General features: G+C 34.3%; 1 protein-coding gene across 1 annotated transcript; it reads left to right on the top strand.

The window, feature by feature from the left end:
* Positions 1 to 8093: 8093 nt before the first annotated feature.
* On the top strand, positions 8094 to 9861 carry LOC142233784 (putative asparagine synthetase [glutamine-hydrolyzing]). The gene is given in 2 exon segments (XM_075304815.1): positions 8094 to 8874; positions 8877 to 9861. Coding segments are annotated over 2 exon segments (1683 nt in total). The 5' UTR covers positions 8094 to 8141; the 3' UTR covers positions 9827 to 9861.
* The last annotated feature ends 4402 nt before the right edge of the window (positions 9862 to 14263 follow it).

The raw sequence follows: 14263 nt of genomic DNA, 5'->3' as shown, positions 1-14263 counted from the left end.
GTTTGGGACATAAAATGTTTGTAAATATCATATGCTTGAATGCAAACATATATTAATTTAGAAATAGCCTATTAACATATATGTGTTTAGTAGCTTGGAGCGCTATTTAACAGGGAGCGATATTGAATTAAGTTGGTGGTTGTTGCTTGTTATTACAAAATTAACATTTTATTTTTCCTTGGGCAATTGATCAGCTACTTCTTTGATCCTTACAAACTGTGTGGTCCGCTGTTCGAATCCCCGTCCGGCAAAAGGTAAAATTAAAATAAAAAAATCATAAAATTGAATAATTTCTTCTACAATGTTTGTATTACAGAAAAAGGTGCTAAGAACTAAAAAATCTCGTGGAAGTGAGAAAGATGTCGGGGAATATACAATTGGGCAGAAACAAAATTTTGAGCATTCAGGTCGAAACCCTATGTTGTTAGCACCTATATTACCTGTTTATTTTCATAATTCATTATGATTGTAAATATATAAATAAATAAATAAAATTTTGAGCACAATATTGTTTTGGAGAATTTTTTTAAGCATATAATATTTTTGGGTGCAAAATGCTTCCAAACATATTATATGGTCACATAATAACATATTGTTTTTGGAAGACAACATTATTGAATTTGGATGCAAAAATACAAAATGTTTGGAACTTAGACTACCCAAACATATATTGTTTAGACCAATATGCTTTCAAACATATTATATATTGGAAGAGATCAAACATATAAATGTTTGGGCAATACCCAAAAATGTATATGCTTGAAGCAAAATATGTTTGGGAGTATATGTTACAGAAGCGATTTTTTGTGAGCGTGTAGGTAAGTAGGGGGTCGCTTATATGGGGGCTATATAGAATTCTGAACTTGATATGGACCAATTTTTGTGTGATTGGGGATCGATTTATCTGAGGGCCATATATAACTATAGACCGTTATGGACCTAGTTAGGCATGGTTGTTAACGACCATATACTAGCACAATGTACCAAATTTCAACTCACTCGGATGAAATTTGCTCCTCCAAGAGGTTCCAAAACCAAATCTCGGGATCGGTTTATATGGGGCTATGTACGATTATGGACTGATATGGACCACTTTTGGCATGGTTGTTAAATACCATATACTACCACCACGTACCAAATTTCAAGCAGATCGGATGAATTTTGCTTCTCCAAAAGGCACCGGAGGTCAAATCTGGGGATCGGTTTATATGGGAGCTATATATAATTATGGACTGATAGGAACCAATTCCTGCATGGTTGGTGGATACCATATACTAACATCACGTACCAAATTCCAACCATATATTAACACCACGTACCAAATTTCAACTGAATCAGATGAATTTTGGTCTTCCAAGAGGTTCCGGAGGTCAAATCTGGTGATCGGTTTATATGGGGGCTATATATAATTATGAACCGATGTGGACCAATTTTTGCATGGTTGTTAGAGACCATATACTAACATCACGTACCAAATGTCCGCCGGATCGGATGAAATTTGCTTCTCTTAGAGGCCTCGCAAGCCAAATCGGGGGATCGGTTTATATGGGGGCTATATATAATTATGGACCGATGTGGACCAATTTTTGCATGGTTGTTAGAGACCATATACTAACACCATGTACCAAATTTTAGCTGGATCGGATGAAATTTGCTTCTCTTAGAGGCCTCGCAAGCCAAATCGGGGGATCGGTTTATGTGGGGGCTATATATAATTATGGACCGACGTCGACCAATTTTTGCATGGTTGTTAAAGACCATATACGAACACCATGTACCAAATTTCAGCCGGATCGGATGAAATTTGCTTCTCTTAGAGGCCTCGCAAGCCAAATTTTGGGGTCCGTTTATATGGGGGCTATACGTAAAAGTGGACCGATATGGCCCATTTTCAATACCATCCGACCTACATCAATAACAACTACTTGTGCCAAGTTTCAAGTCGATAGCTTGTTTCGTTCGGAAGTTAGCGTGATTTCAACAGACGGACGGACGGACGGACATGCTCAGATCGACTCAGAATTTCACCACGACCCAGAATATATATACTTTATGGGGTCTTAGAGCAATATTTCGATGTGTTACAAACGGAATGACAAAGTTAATATACCCCCCATCCTATGGTGGTGGGTATAAAAATAAAGAAAATGCAGTATTATTGGTGGAGGTTCAAGCTTGGTGTTGTATCAATTGTCAAAAATCGCTTCTCTAACATATGCCACATATGCCATACAAGCTTGTATATATGTATGTATATTGTTGCCATCTTGGTCCGAAAGCTTTATAATTTTTAAATTTGGTCCGATGATCGGAACAAACGGAATTTAGTCCATTTATCAATTATTTCTAGTATTTTTATTTTTTATTATATATTCAATAGTATTTTCAAAGTTATCGAACGATTCTTTTCATAAAACCGAATTCGTCCGTTCCTTTTAAAGCCGACCATTTCAAAAACTTTTACCGTCTACTTTGTTATAATTATTTCCGCTATTCATATCTTTTATTTATGTAAACCAAATTTAAGTTGAAGAGGAATCTTGAATTTCTTGGACAAGCTTTCAAGAAAATCGGAAGGTATTTGGTCAGGTTTTATATCTTTTTGGACCATTTTACTCGAATGTGTACCAGATAAATCATAATAGTCATTTCTGGTTTATTTTATTTTTTAATAAAAGCACTAAGTAAGTTGGTCCGACGGAGGCAATTTTGGTCCGATTTTAGAAAAAATTTGGTAAAAAATAAAATTTCTTTGTGACAACGCTCAAAATTTCTATATTTAGATATGTTTACATCCGCATATATTATTTTTTATGAAAACTTAATGTCCACAAACGTAATATATTCAAACATATTAACATAAGTCTCTCAAACACTTTATGCTAATTTAGGTTAACGAGTAAACTTTCATCTGAATTTGCATCACTTCCTATGGTGTGATACGAATTCAGTTCTTTGGATGTGAATTGAAAAATTCTGCCAATTCATTCATGTTTATAATTTTTTATGACATTCATGACATTCTAACGCTTGTCTGAAACGTTTGACCTCAACTATATTTAAAAATTCTCATTTTTCTAGAATGAATTTAGTTCTTTTCTCGACAAAATTTAAATAATTTGTACCATATTATTAATTCTTACCATGTTTTTAACGTATTATTACCCATTACAAATATTTAAAAAACGAGTTATAAAAAATTTAATGAAAAGAACTTCCTGCGTAGTTAATATAAAGACATAGGCGCAGGAAGGCCTCTGGGGAGGGGGCTTAAACCCACCCCCCCCCTCCAATTAATTTTTTAATTGAAATGTCTTCAATCACAGAAATGATAGTATCAATTAAAAAATTTGTTTCAATTAACAAATTTGTTGAATCAATTAAATTTTTAATTGTATATGTTTTAAAACTCAATTAAGATTTTAATTGGGAAAAATTCCGTGAAATGTTTTTCTCTGTATTTACGACTTTGCATTGTGGTAAAATTTGCCGATGTGAACATATAACATTGTCTTCCAAATTGTATGTTAGTTTCTTTATTAAAAGTAAATGTTTGAAGTCTGATATTTATGATATGAATTTATGAGTTAAGTTCCTAAATTATTAGGAACTTAGTTAAGTTTGATTTTTAGTCGATTTAATAAAGCTGTAAGAAAGCGTCACCAAAAAAGTAAAGAAAATGTTTTTTGGGTCCGGAAGTGGCGCAAAATTGGCAATAGAAGCGATGAATTTAACGTGGGCAAGTCATAGAACGGATGCCCACCATTTCAACCAAAGATAATAAAAGAGGAAGATGGGAGATTGGCTTGCGTCATACCAAATGTTGCATTTACCAGATTAGTTTAATACATGTTTGTAACCTTTTAGTTGTTTTTAGTTTTCATTTTTTAAATGAAAAATTTAATTTTCTTAATGAAACAATGATAAATTTTAGGCAACAACAACAAAAATTAAATTTTCCCCTTTATGGAAATTTATTTCGTGCTCTTAATTTCTTTTTATGTGCATTTTAATGCTATGTCAATACTTGCCGTATACGCGTTTGGTTCGAGTATTAAATTAATGTGGTAAATGGTTTGATGTGCTCAGTAGCCAATCTCCCATCTTCCTCTTTTATAATCTTTGATTTCAACAGCCGCTGCACTGAAGTTGCATCACTTCGCAAGGTTTGATCTGAATTCAGTGTTTTGAATGTGAATTAAAAAGTTTTGTGATATTTTCGCAAATATTTTTATACCCTTCACCACTACTGTGGTACAGGGTATAATAAGTTTGTGCATTTGTATGTAACGCCAAGAAGGAAAAGTCTGAGACCCATCGTTAAGTGTACCGATCGTCTTAGAATTAAATTCTGAGTCGATTTAGCGATGTCCGTCTGTCTGTCTGTCTGTCCGTCTGTCTGTCTGTTGATGTATTTTTGTGTGCAAAGTACAGCTCGCAGTTTTAGTCCGATTGCCCTAAAATTTGGTATAGGGTCCTGTTTCGGCTCAAAGATGATCCCTATTGATTTTGGAAAAAATCGGTTCAGATTTAGATATAGCTGCCATATATATTTTTCACCGATCTGGTCATAATTGGCGTGTATATCAACCGATCTTCCTCAAATTCCGTACATCCGAATATTTTATGAGTCTCGAAAAGCTTGCAAAATATCAGCCAAATCGGTTCAGATTTAGATATAGCTCCCATATATAGCTTTCGCCCGATTTACACTCATTTGCCCACAGAGGCCAATTTTTTGCTCCGATTTAGTTGACATTTTGCACAGGGAGTAGAATTAGCATTGTAGCTACGCGTGTCAAATTTCGTTGAAATCGGTTCAGATTTAGATATAGCTCCCATATATAGCTTTCGCCCGATTTACACTCAAATGACCACAGAGGCCAATTTTTTGCTCCGATTTAGTTGAAATTTTGCACAGGGAGTTGAATTAGCATTGTAGCTATACGTGCCAAATTTGGTTGAAATCGGTTCAGATTTAGATATATCTCCCATATATAGCTTTCGCCCGAGTTACACTCATATGACCACAGAGGCCAATTTTTAACTCCGATTTAGTTGAAATTTTGCACAGGGAGTAGAATTAGCATTGTAGCTATGCGTGCCAAATTTGGTTGACATCGGTTCAGATTTAGATTTAGCTCCCATATACACGCAAAAAAATAATTCTTTCCTCCCAAACGAAATTTTGGACAAACAAAGTTCGTTTCTCATTTGCTTTTCGCTGTAAGGAAGTGTATTTGGAAGAAAAGTATATACTTTTTGTGATAAACGTTTATTCTTTTCCAGGATGTAAAAACAATTTCATAAAGACTAACTCACAAAAAAAACATTGTTTTCTTGCTAATTGCATTTTCCCTCACATCTTTCTCACATCCACGAGGTTTTTTAGTTCTTAACACCTTTTCCTGTAATACCAACAATGTAGAAGAAATTATACAATTTTATAAATTTTTAAAATTTTTTTTTACCTTTCGCCTGGACGGAGAATCGAACCGCGGACCATGCACTTTGTAAGCCAACACACTAACCTCTGAGCTATGTACCTGTTATGGTCATCAATAGATAATTATCCATATAAGTTATATTTATATATCATAGCTTGCGGCGCCCACGAACCGAATAAACAAAGTTTATTTAACAGAAACAAACATTTAGTTTGGCACCGTGGAGCAGTGGTTGCTACGTCCGACTTGCATGCCAAGGGTCGTGGGTTCCATCCCTGCTTCGACCAAAGATTTTTTTTTTACATATATTCCAGATATGTTCGGAAGATTCCGAAAAAATGTTCAACATAACATTGTACTATATTAAATTTTGAACTGTAAAATGTGTCTTATTAAAGACCTAAAGTCAGAAAAGAACAGTGTTTGATATAAACGAAATGGACTGTGTTGTTGTTGCAAAAATAACTCTTTTTATTGAAAAAATAAAAATTTTGTAACTAACGAATTTTTTTGGTGATAAAAGTTTAAAATTTTCGAAGCAATTCAAAAAACTCTAACAAAAGAAAAACGTTTTCGGTACACGTTTTCCAAACGTTTTTTCTTTGCGTGTATATGTTTTTCTGATTTCGACCAACATTTTCCTTGTAAAATCGCCACTGCTTAGTCGAAAAGTTGTAAAAATGACTCAAATTCTCCTAAACTTCTAATACATATATATCGAGCGATAAATCATAAATAAACTTTTGCGAAGTTTCCTTAAAATTGCTTCAGATTTAAATGTTGCCATATTTTTTACTAAAATTGTGTTCCACCCTAGTGCATTAGCCAACTTAAATTTTGAGTCTATAGATTTTGTAGAAGTCTATCAAATTCTGTCCAAATCGAGTGATATTTAAATGTATATTTGGGACAAACTTTTATATATAGCCCCCAACACATTTGACGGATGTGATATGGTATCGAAAATTTAGATCTACAAAGTGGTGCAGGGTATAATATAGTCGGTCCCGCCCGACTTTCGACTTTCCTTACTTGTTTTTTTATAATTTTTATGATTTTTAAAGCATTCTAACGCTTGTCTGAAACGTTTGACCTTGGTTATTTTCAAAAATTATCGCTTTTTCTAGAATGGATTTAGCATTTTTGAGGCAAAATTTTTATAATTTTATTAACACTTACTCTTTTTTAACCTATTAAAAAAAAATTACCCATTAAAAATACGAATTTGAATTTAAAAAAACTTCCTGCGTAGTTAAAATAATTAACTTCTTTGTAAGGACATTTTTGGAAGTGCTTTTAAAGTTGTGCACTTAGAACAACTCCCATTTTTTTTTTGCTGGGAAAAAGTGTGGAACAGCTTTTAGTTGCTTTTTTATAAATTAATTGTCTAGTTAATTTGAAGTCTTATTTTTTATTCATTTTTATAAAATAAAACATTTATTGAACCTATAACTTTTTTGCTAGGGGGGGGGGCTAAAAATTTTCCTTTTTGGTGTGATTCCGATGCTCAAAATGAAACAGGTTTCTAACAGTTTGTCCCGCACTGAAAAAGCAACTATTGTGGGTTCTCACTAATGATTTTGGGGTTGATTCCGTGACAAAGAAGGGGGGAATTGAAGTAAGGACACATTTAAGAAAATAATAAATAATTTTTGTGTCTTGACTACAAAGCAAAACAGAGTTTCAAAATAGGAGGTGTATTTTAATATTTTATTTTAAATTTTTACTTGCACTAACTTATAATACCCTGTTCCACAGAGTGGTTCAACTTTATATGTGTGTTGAAAAATGATTGTTTAGGAGTAAACAATAAAATATTTGTCGTTAAAGGACTTCATGATTCTACGGAAAAGTATATATGTTCATATGCAACTTGCAACAAATAAATTTTAGTTTACGTAAAAACACAATATTTTTCGGAAGGAGATATTACAAAGTGCTTCCAAACATATTGTACACACAAAGAAAATTTCATTAAAATTCAGCCAACGAAAAATTTTCATTGACATAACGAAACAATTTCATTAATAGAATGAAAATATTCGTTAATGGTACGAAACGTTACGTTGATTTACAGAAAATTCGGTATAATAACGAAAAATTTCGTTGTATTAACGAATTTGTTCCATTGGCTGACTTTTAACGACATATTTCGTTAATATAACGAAACTTTTTCTATTAGTGTATATTCACATAAAACAAACACCATAATGCTTGGACAGTATCCAAAAATATACGTGCTTCCAGCAAAATATGTTTGGAACATTTGTTAGAGAAACAATTTTTTTGAGAATGTAGAACCTTTATTTTGAGTGTATACGAAAATCTACATTATCTCCCGTAGCATTTTTATTCTTTTCTGTTCTAACGTTTTGTTTTTTATCTGTTTGTTTCTGTTCATAATAAACGTGTTTTTTTAGTTTGTCTGTTTTTGTTCATAATTTGGCAAAATGCAAAAACAAATTAAGTGCTAATTTAAATATCCTACCCTACATAAAAACATCTTAAATCGCATCAACAATGAGATGTAATTGATTAATTATTAAAATGCGGGCTAACCGGAACGGAGCGGAACGCGATTGAGGCGTCTCTTTTACATAATCTAACTTTATTGCTGAATATAAAAGCAGAAGAACTTGGGATTAGTTTCAGTGTTAGTGGTGTTTAATCATCTGTCACAGTTTCACCAACAGAATGTGCGGAATTTTTGCGATTCTATCGAAGGAGGGAAACCCCATCATGCCAAGAACTTATAATGGTTGTGTGCAAACTCTACGAGAAAGAGCTTACCGCCAGAGTGGAAAACAAAGACACCGGGGACCGGACGAGACTGGCGTTAAAGTCATTCCAGAGCATGGTGTGGTTCTGGTGCATGAACGGCTGGCAGTCATTGGAATCAAAACAGGACGTCAACCACTCTTCTCAGAGGATAAGAATACTGTGCTTGTGGCCAATGCGGAGATTTACAACTATCTGGAATTGAGTGAGAAAATTGCCAAGTCCCGATCAAATTATAAACCAAAAAGTGACTGCAACGTCATTATTGAACTGTACGAACAATACGGAGAGAAGTTGCTGCATCACATAACCGGCATGTTTGCCTTTATACTGTACGATAAGATCAAGAAATGTGTTTTAATTGCACGTGATCCCTTTGGGATAATACCGCTCTATATTGGAACTGACACCGAGGGCAATGTGTGGGTGTCGTCTGAGATGAAGTGCTTGGTAGAATTTTGTGTGGAAGTAAAAAACTTCCCTCCCGGTCATTATGCAATGGGCCAGCCGAAGAATCTAAATACCCTACAATTTTATAATCGGCCATGGCAGAATGAAGTCCCAAAACTGCCGGTAAATATCGATGGCCTTAGAAAGCATTTGGAGGCAGCAGTACGCTCCCATTTGCAATGTGATGTACCATTTGGAGCTCTCTTTCAGGTGGGGTTGATTCTAGCCTAATTGCATCCATAGCAACGAAAATAATGCGAGAGAGAGATCCTGGCTACCGCCTACGAACCTTTTCGGTGGGTATTGCAGGATCGCCAGATTTTAAATATGCTCGCTTAGTGGCCGACTACATTGGCAGTGACCATACCGAAGTTTTGTTTACAGTAGAAGACTGCCTTGATGGCGTCCGAGATACAATCTATCACCTTGAGTCCTACGATGTCGCAACGGTTCGCTGCAGCTTGCCCATGTTCTATTTATCGCGTTACGTTAAGAGCACTGGTATCAAAATGATTCTTTCCGGTGAAGGGGCCGATGAAGTTTTTGGAGGTTATTTGTATTTCTTCAAGGCACCCAACTATGCTGATTTCCATAGGGAAATGGTTACACGAATCGACCAATTGCATGTATCGGACATCCTTCGGGCAAATAAAGTGACCATGTCAAAGGGCTTGGAGCTAAGAGTACCTTTCCTTGACACCCATTTTGTCGACTATGCAATGTCCATAAGGCCTGAGGATAAAATACCGGGACCACTCAATTGTTATACGGGCACTCAAAGTCAACGCATGGAAAAATTTATTCTACGCAAAGCTTTCGAGGGCAATTACTTGCCATCCGAAGTCCTATGGCGTCAGAAGGAACAATTTTCCGATGGGGTTGGCTATGATCTGATCGAATCACTGCCCAATTATGCCGCTAAACGAGTTAGTGATGTCGAGTTTTCCAGAGCCTCCACCCGTTTCCCAATTAATCCACCAAAAACCAAAGAGGCTTTCTACTACAGATGCATCTTCGATGAAATGTTTCCTGGAGACCCTGCCGCACTTACAGTTGAAAAATGGGCTCCACGTTTGGATTGGGGATGTCCCGAGGACCCATCTGGAAGAGCCCAAGAGGCACATGCAAATCGATTCAAGCACTCTCTTTAATTTATTTATCCAATAAAATCAAGCACTTTTTAAAATTTTGATCTTTTGGCTTTTTAAAAATTGACTTTTTACGTTTGCGCCTTTTGAAGTTTTCAGGAGTTATGTTATGTACAGACCAATGGGTGTATGAAAAGGCTTACAAGGTAAAAAATAATCATAACCCATAAATGCGCACTGTATCTTTTAAGATCAACCAAAAAAAAATCATTATGTCTTAAAATTTTGACCGAATTCTACGAAATCAAATCATCATAACGCAGTTTTTCCGGAAAATCTTCCGGAATCCGGAAATACTTTTGTGTAATCTCAAATCAAAATTAAAAAACAAATTCGAGAATTATTGGTATTTACCAAAGATAAAAGTACTGTTGGTAAAAAATCTGTGTAGTGTAAAAATATCTCTATTCTCTACTACAAATTGTTTATTTGCAAACAAAAACATTGTATAAGGCTTTCATCTTTCACTACTTTTGGAAAAAACACAAAAAAAAATTAGAAAATTTTTGCATACTATATATTTTTTGGAGGAATCGGTGTCAGTGCTGCCGCTACTACTTCAATCGAAGTATTTTGCTTCATTTTCACAAAATTTACTTCGTCACTCCTTCTTCCAAAAATCTGCTTCACTTTTTGTTCTGCTTCAAATTTTTAAATTTTTCCCCATATTACCTAATTGTTTTTCCTATTCCTTTAATTACGATAGACATAGCGGTTTTAGTCATTGAATTATTAACCGATGTGGACCAATTTTTGCATAGTTGTTAGAGACCATATACTTACACCACACCCAGAAAAAAGTGACCCCTTCATTAAATTAAAATGAACTAATTGTGAAGAAAGTTGAACTACGCCAAAGATATTTTTACTTTTTTGATATTTTTACTTTTTTGAACGATGTGATTTTCGTTGCAATTAGGTAGAATGCATTCCATATATTAGTTAACATTTTCCTATATTTATGTACCACTATACTACAGAATGAAAAAATTTAACTGAATTGAATTCATATATGGAATGATCTTATTCAACTTTTTTCATTCATTGGGACAAATCTTACATATTTGTGGTAAACTTTTTACTTCAAACTTAGAACTGCTTACCTTCGTTTTTAAATACAATTTTATTTATTTATATAGGCAATTTTTTCTTCAATACAATACACGGTTTATTAATATATTAAATATATTTATTAAGAATCAACAGCATCGACTGGCCTTGAAATATTAGTTTATTATTGCACTATTTCCAATTTCCATGTAATGTCAACAACTGTAAAACCCATTTTTCCTTCTTCTTGTACCTTTCACTTTTAATAAGTTGCTGCGTAACGAGTTTGTCCTCCTTTTACAATTTCAATACCTACAAATAAAAAAATCATAAACCAATTTTTTCGCAAAAGGTTAGCGTCACTGAATGTTACCTGTTAATTGAAGATTCCAAAATGAAGGCGAATGAAGGGGTTGTTATTCTGTTTTCTTTCTTTATACACCATCACGAACATAGTTTTATCTCACTAATTTAAAATAACAAATATTTTATATATTTTATTTATTATATTATTTTACTATATTATTTTTTAACAATCCCTCCGTATACCATAACAACGCGATTCCGACCAAAAAAACAACCCACGCGCAAACATACCGATTACATCGATGACAGTTATCGATTACAGGTATATAAAAGAAATATAGGAAAATTTCCTATATTCTAACAAGTGTGTCTCCTTAAGTTTTAAAAGGATTGAATACTTCTTAGTATGAATGAACTAAAATATTTTTCTATGCCAAGTGTTATTCGTATGTATGATAAGCTTTCTATAATAAAGGAAGTCAGAATTATCACTTTATAAGAAATTTTACTAAATTTGAGGAAACTTGGTTTTATTTCATATTTTGTTTATTTTTACGAATGCTTTGTTATCAGTGAATAAAATTTTCTTGTTGAGTAGTAAATTCTTATACCCAGCGAAGAAAACAGTATTAGTAAAATTCCATGCCTTATTCTAGTTAATGAACTATTCCTAACTGCTTTAAGTTTAGGATTTTTTTACTGAAGCAAGTAAATTTTATTGTTTTAAACAAAAATTTAACTGAATGGAAATAAATTGGCTAAACTAAATTGATGAACATTTTTTCCTTTAGTTCCGAAGGCACTTTTTTCTTGGTGCATGTACCAAATTTCAGCCGGATCGGATGAAATTTGGTTCTCTTAGAGGCTTTAACCTAACCTAACTGAATAGTCTAAGTGAGCCTGAATCTTAATCGGGCTGCCACTTTAACCTTAGAGGCTCCGCAAGCCTAATCGGGGGATCAGTTAATATGGGGGCTATATATAATTATGGACCGATGTGGACCAATTTTTGCATGATTGTTAGAGATCATATGCTGAAGCCATGTACCAAATTTCAGCTGGATCGGATGAAATTTGCTTCTCTTAGAGTCCCCGCAAGCCAAACTTGGGGGTCCGTTTATATGGGGCTATGCGTAAAAGTGGACCGATATGGCCCATTTGCAATACCATCCGACCTACATCAATAACAACTACTTGTGCCAAGTTTCAAGTCGATAGCTTCTTTCGTTCGGAAGTTAGCGTTTTTCAACAGACGGACGGACATGCTCAGATCGACTCAGAATTTCACCACAACCCAGAATATATATACTTTATGGGGTCTTAGAGCAATATTTCGATGTGTTGTAAACGGAATTACAAAGTTAATATAACCCCCATCCTATGGTGGAGGGTATAATAAAAAGAATTCTATTGTTTTTTTTTTTTTTCAAAAATGCATGCTACTTCAATTTTATTCAATCTACTCCACTTTTTTCCAAAATCTACTTCACTCAATTTGTCACTAGCGGCAGCACTGATCGGTGTTCTTGTGCATTTAAGGGTTATCACAATGGACTGAATAGTCTAAGTGAGCCTGCAATTTAATCGGGCTGCCACTTTACACTTTAAGGGTTAAAAGTCGTCTCTTCAACATATAGAAATGTGTCAATAACTGTAGAAACTTGGTAACCAAATTTGCATTACATAGTGAAAACCCAGCAAAAATTCATATTACTAGTTCGGTTAGGTTAGGTTAGGTTAGGTTGAAGTGGCAGCCCGTTTAAGTTTCAGGCTTACTTGGACTATTCAGTCCATTATGATACCACATTAACTAAAGGCAGGGATGTAAACGTTGGTACAATTGTACTAAATTTGATGCATTCCGCTTCTCAAAAGTACGATGGTACTACAATGACCTATTTGGTACAATTTGAAATACTCAGTTCGTCTCCAAAATGCTCGAGAAGTCCCAATTAATTAATTGTTCAAAATAAATTTTATTGTACACATATTTTAGCTACTGACCAAATTACAATTAAATGTAACAAAAATGTCTTTTTAAAATTTGGAGTTCGATGTGTATCTGACAATAAAATATAACGTTTCGGAAGATTAAATGGAAACTGGATATTTAAAATATTCAACATCAAATAGGGACTCCATATAGACACTTTTTTCTGTATCCTAAAATGGATAAAAAAAATATATTTCGAATTTTATGAAGTATTTCCATTGAACTTTAGTCTTGATACTGAGGCCAAATCGAAACTTCCGCCAGATGTGAGTGAAAAATTGTTTTCACTCACTTCATTTCCAATATTAAATACCTGAATATGCCGAATGAATATGATGGAGGCTTCGACAACAAACACATTGGAAGGAAACCTATTTTGAATTTTGACTCGCACAAAACCTTTACAAATAGCACCTTCGTTATTTTACAAGTTGATAAATAAATTTGTATTTTTTCGGTTACATTATTCCAATCCATTATTTTTGAAATTTGGTACAAAAAGTACACTTTTTTATTCTCGCTGGTACATTTTAAAATTATGATTTTTTCATCCCTGAACCAGATTGTTCCAAAAACATTAGCAGACTGCTTAAGTTAACGTTTTCCAAATCCGCCAATAATCTAAAGCTATATGCCCCTAAAATTGTAAGGTAGTTCCTAGCCTTGCTAACTCATCCGCTTCGCAGTTCCCCGGTATGTTCCTATGGCCAGGCACACATATTAAGTGAATATTCTACTGCTCAGACATCTCGTTGAGAGATTTGCGGCAGTCGATGGCCGTTTTCGAGTTAAGGAACACATAATCTAGGATTTTATTGCAGGTTGACTGTCTGAGTATATATTAATGCCAACATTTGTTGGAACATTACTTCTCAGCCCAATCGCAACCTCCTTTATTGCTAGTATTTCTGCCTGAAAAACACTACAGTGATTGGGTAATCGTTTCGCTATTCGAAGTTCCAGGTCCGAAACCCACTTGTCCATCAAATTTGGAGCCGTCAGTGTATAAATCTTTAGAATATACTCCGAAACCCACTTGTCCATCAAATTTGGAGCCATCAGTGTAGAAATCTATATAACGTTTACCACTT

The sequence above is a fragment of the Haematobia irritans genome, chromosome 4, assembly GCF_050003625.1.
Source record: "Haematobia irritans isolate KBUSLIRL chromosome 4, ASM5000362v1, whole genome shotgun sequence".
NCBI lineage: Eukaryota > Metazoa > Arthropoda > Insecta > Diptera > Muscidae > Haematobia > Haematobia irritans.
Note: the sequence above shows the minus strand (reverse complement) of the source record. Positions and strands in the feature narration are given on the sequence as shown.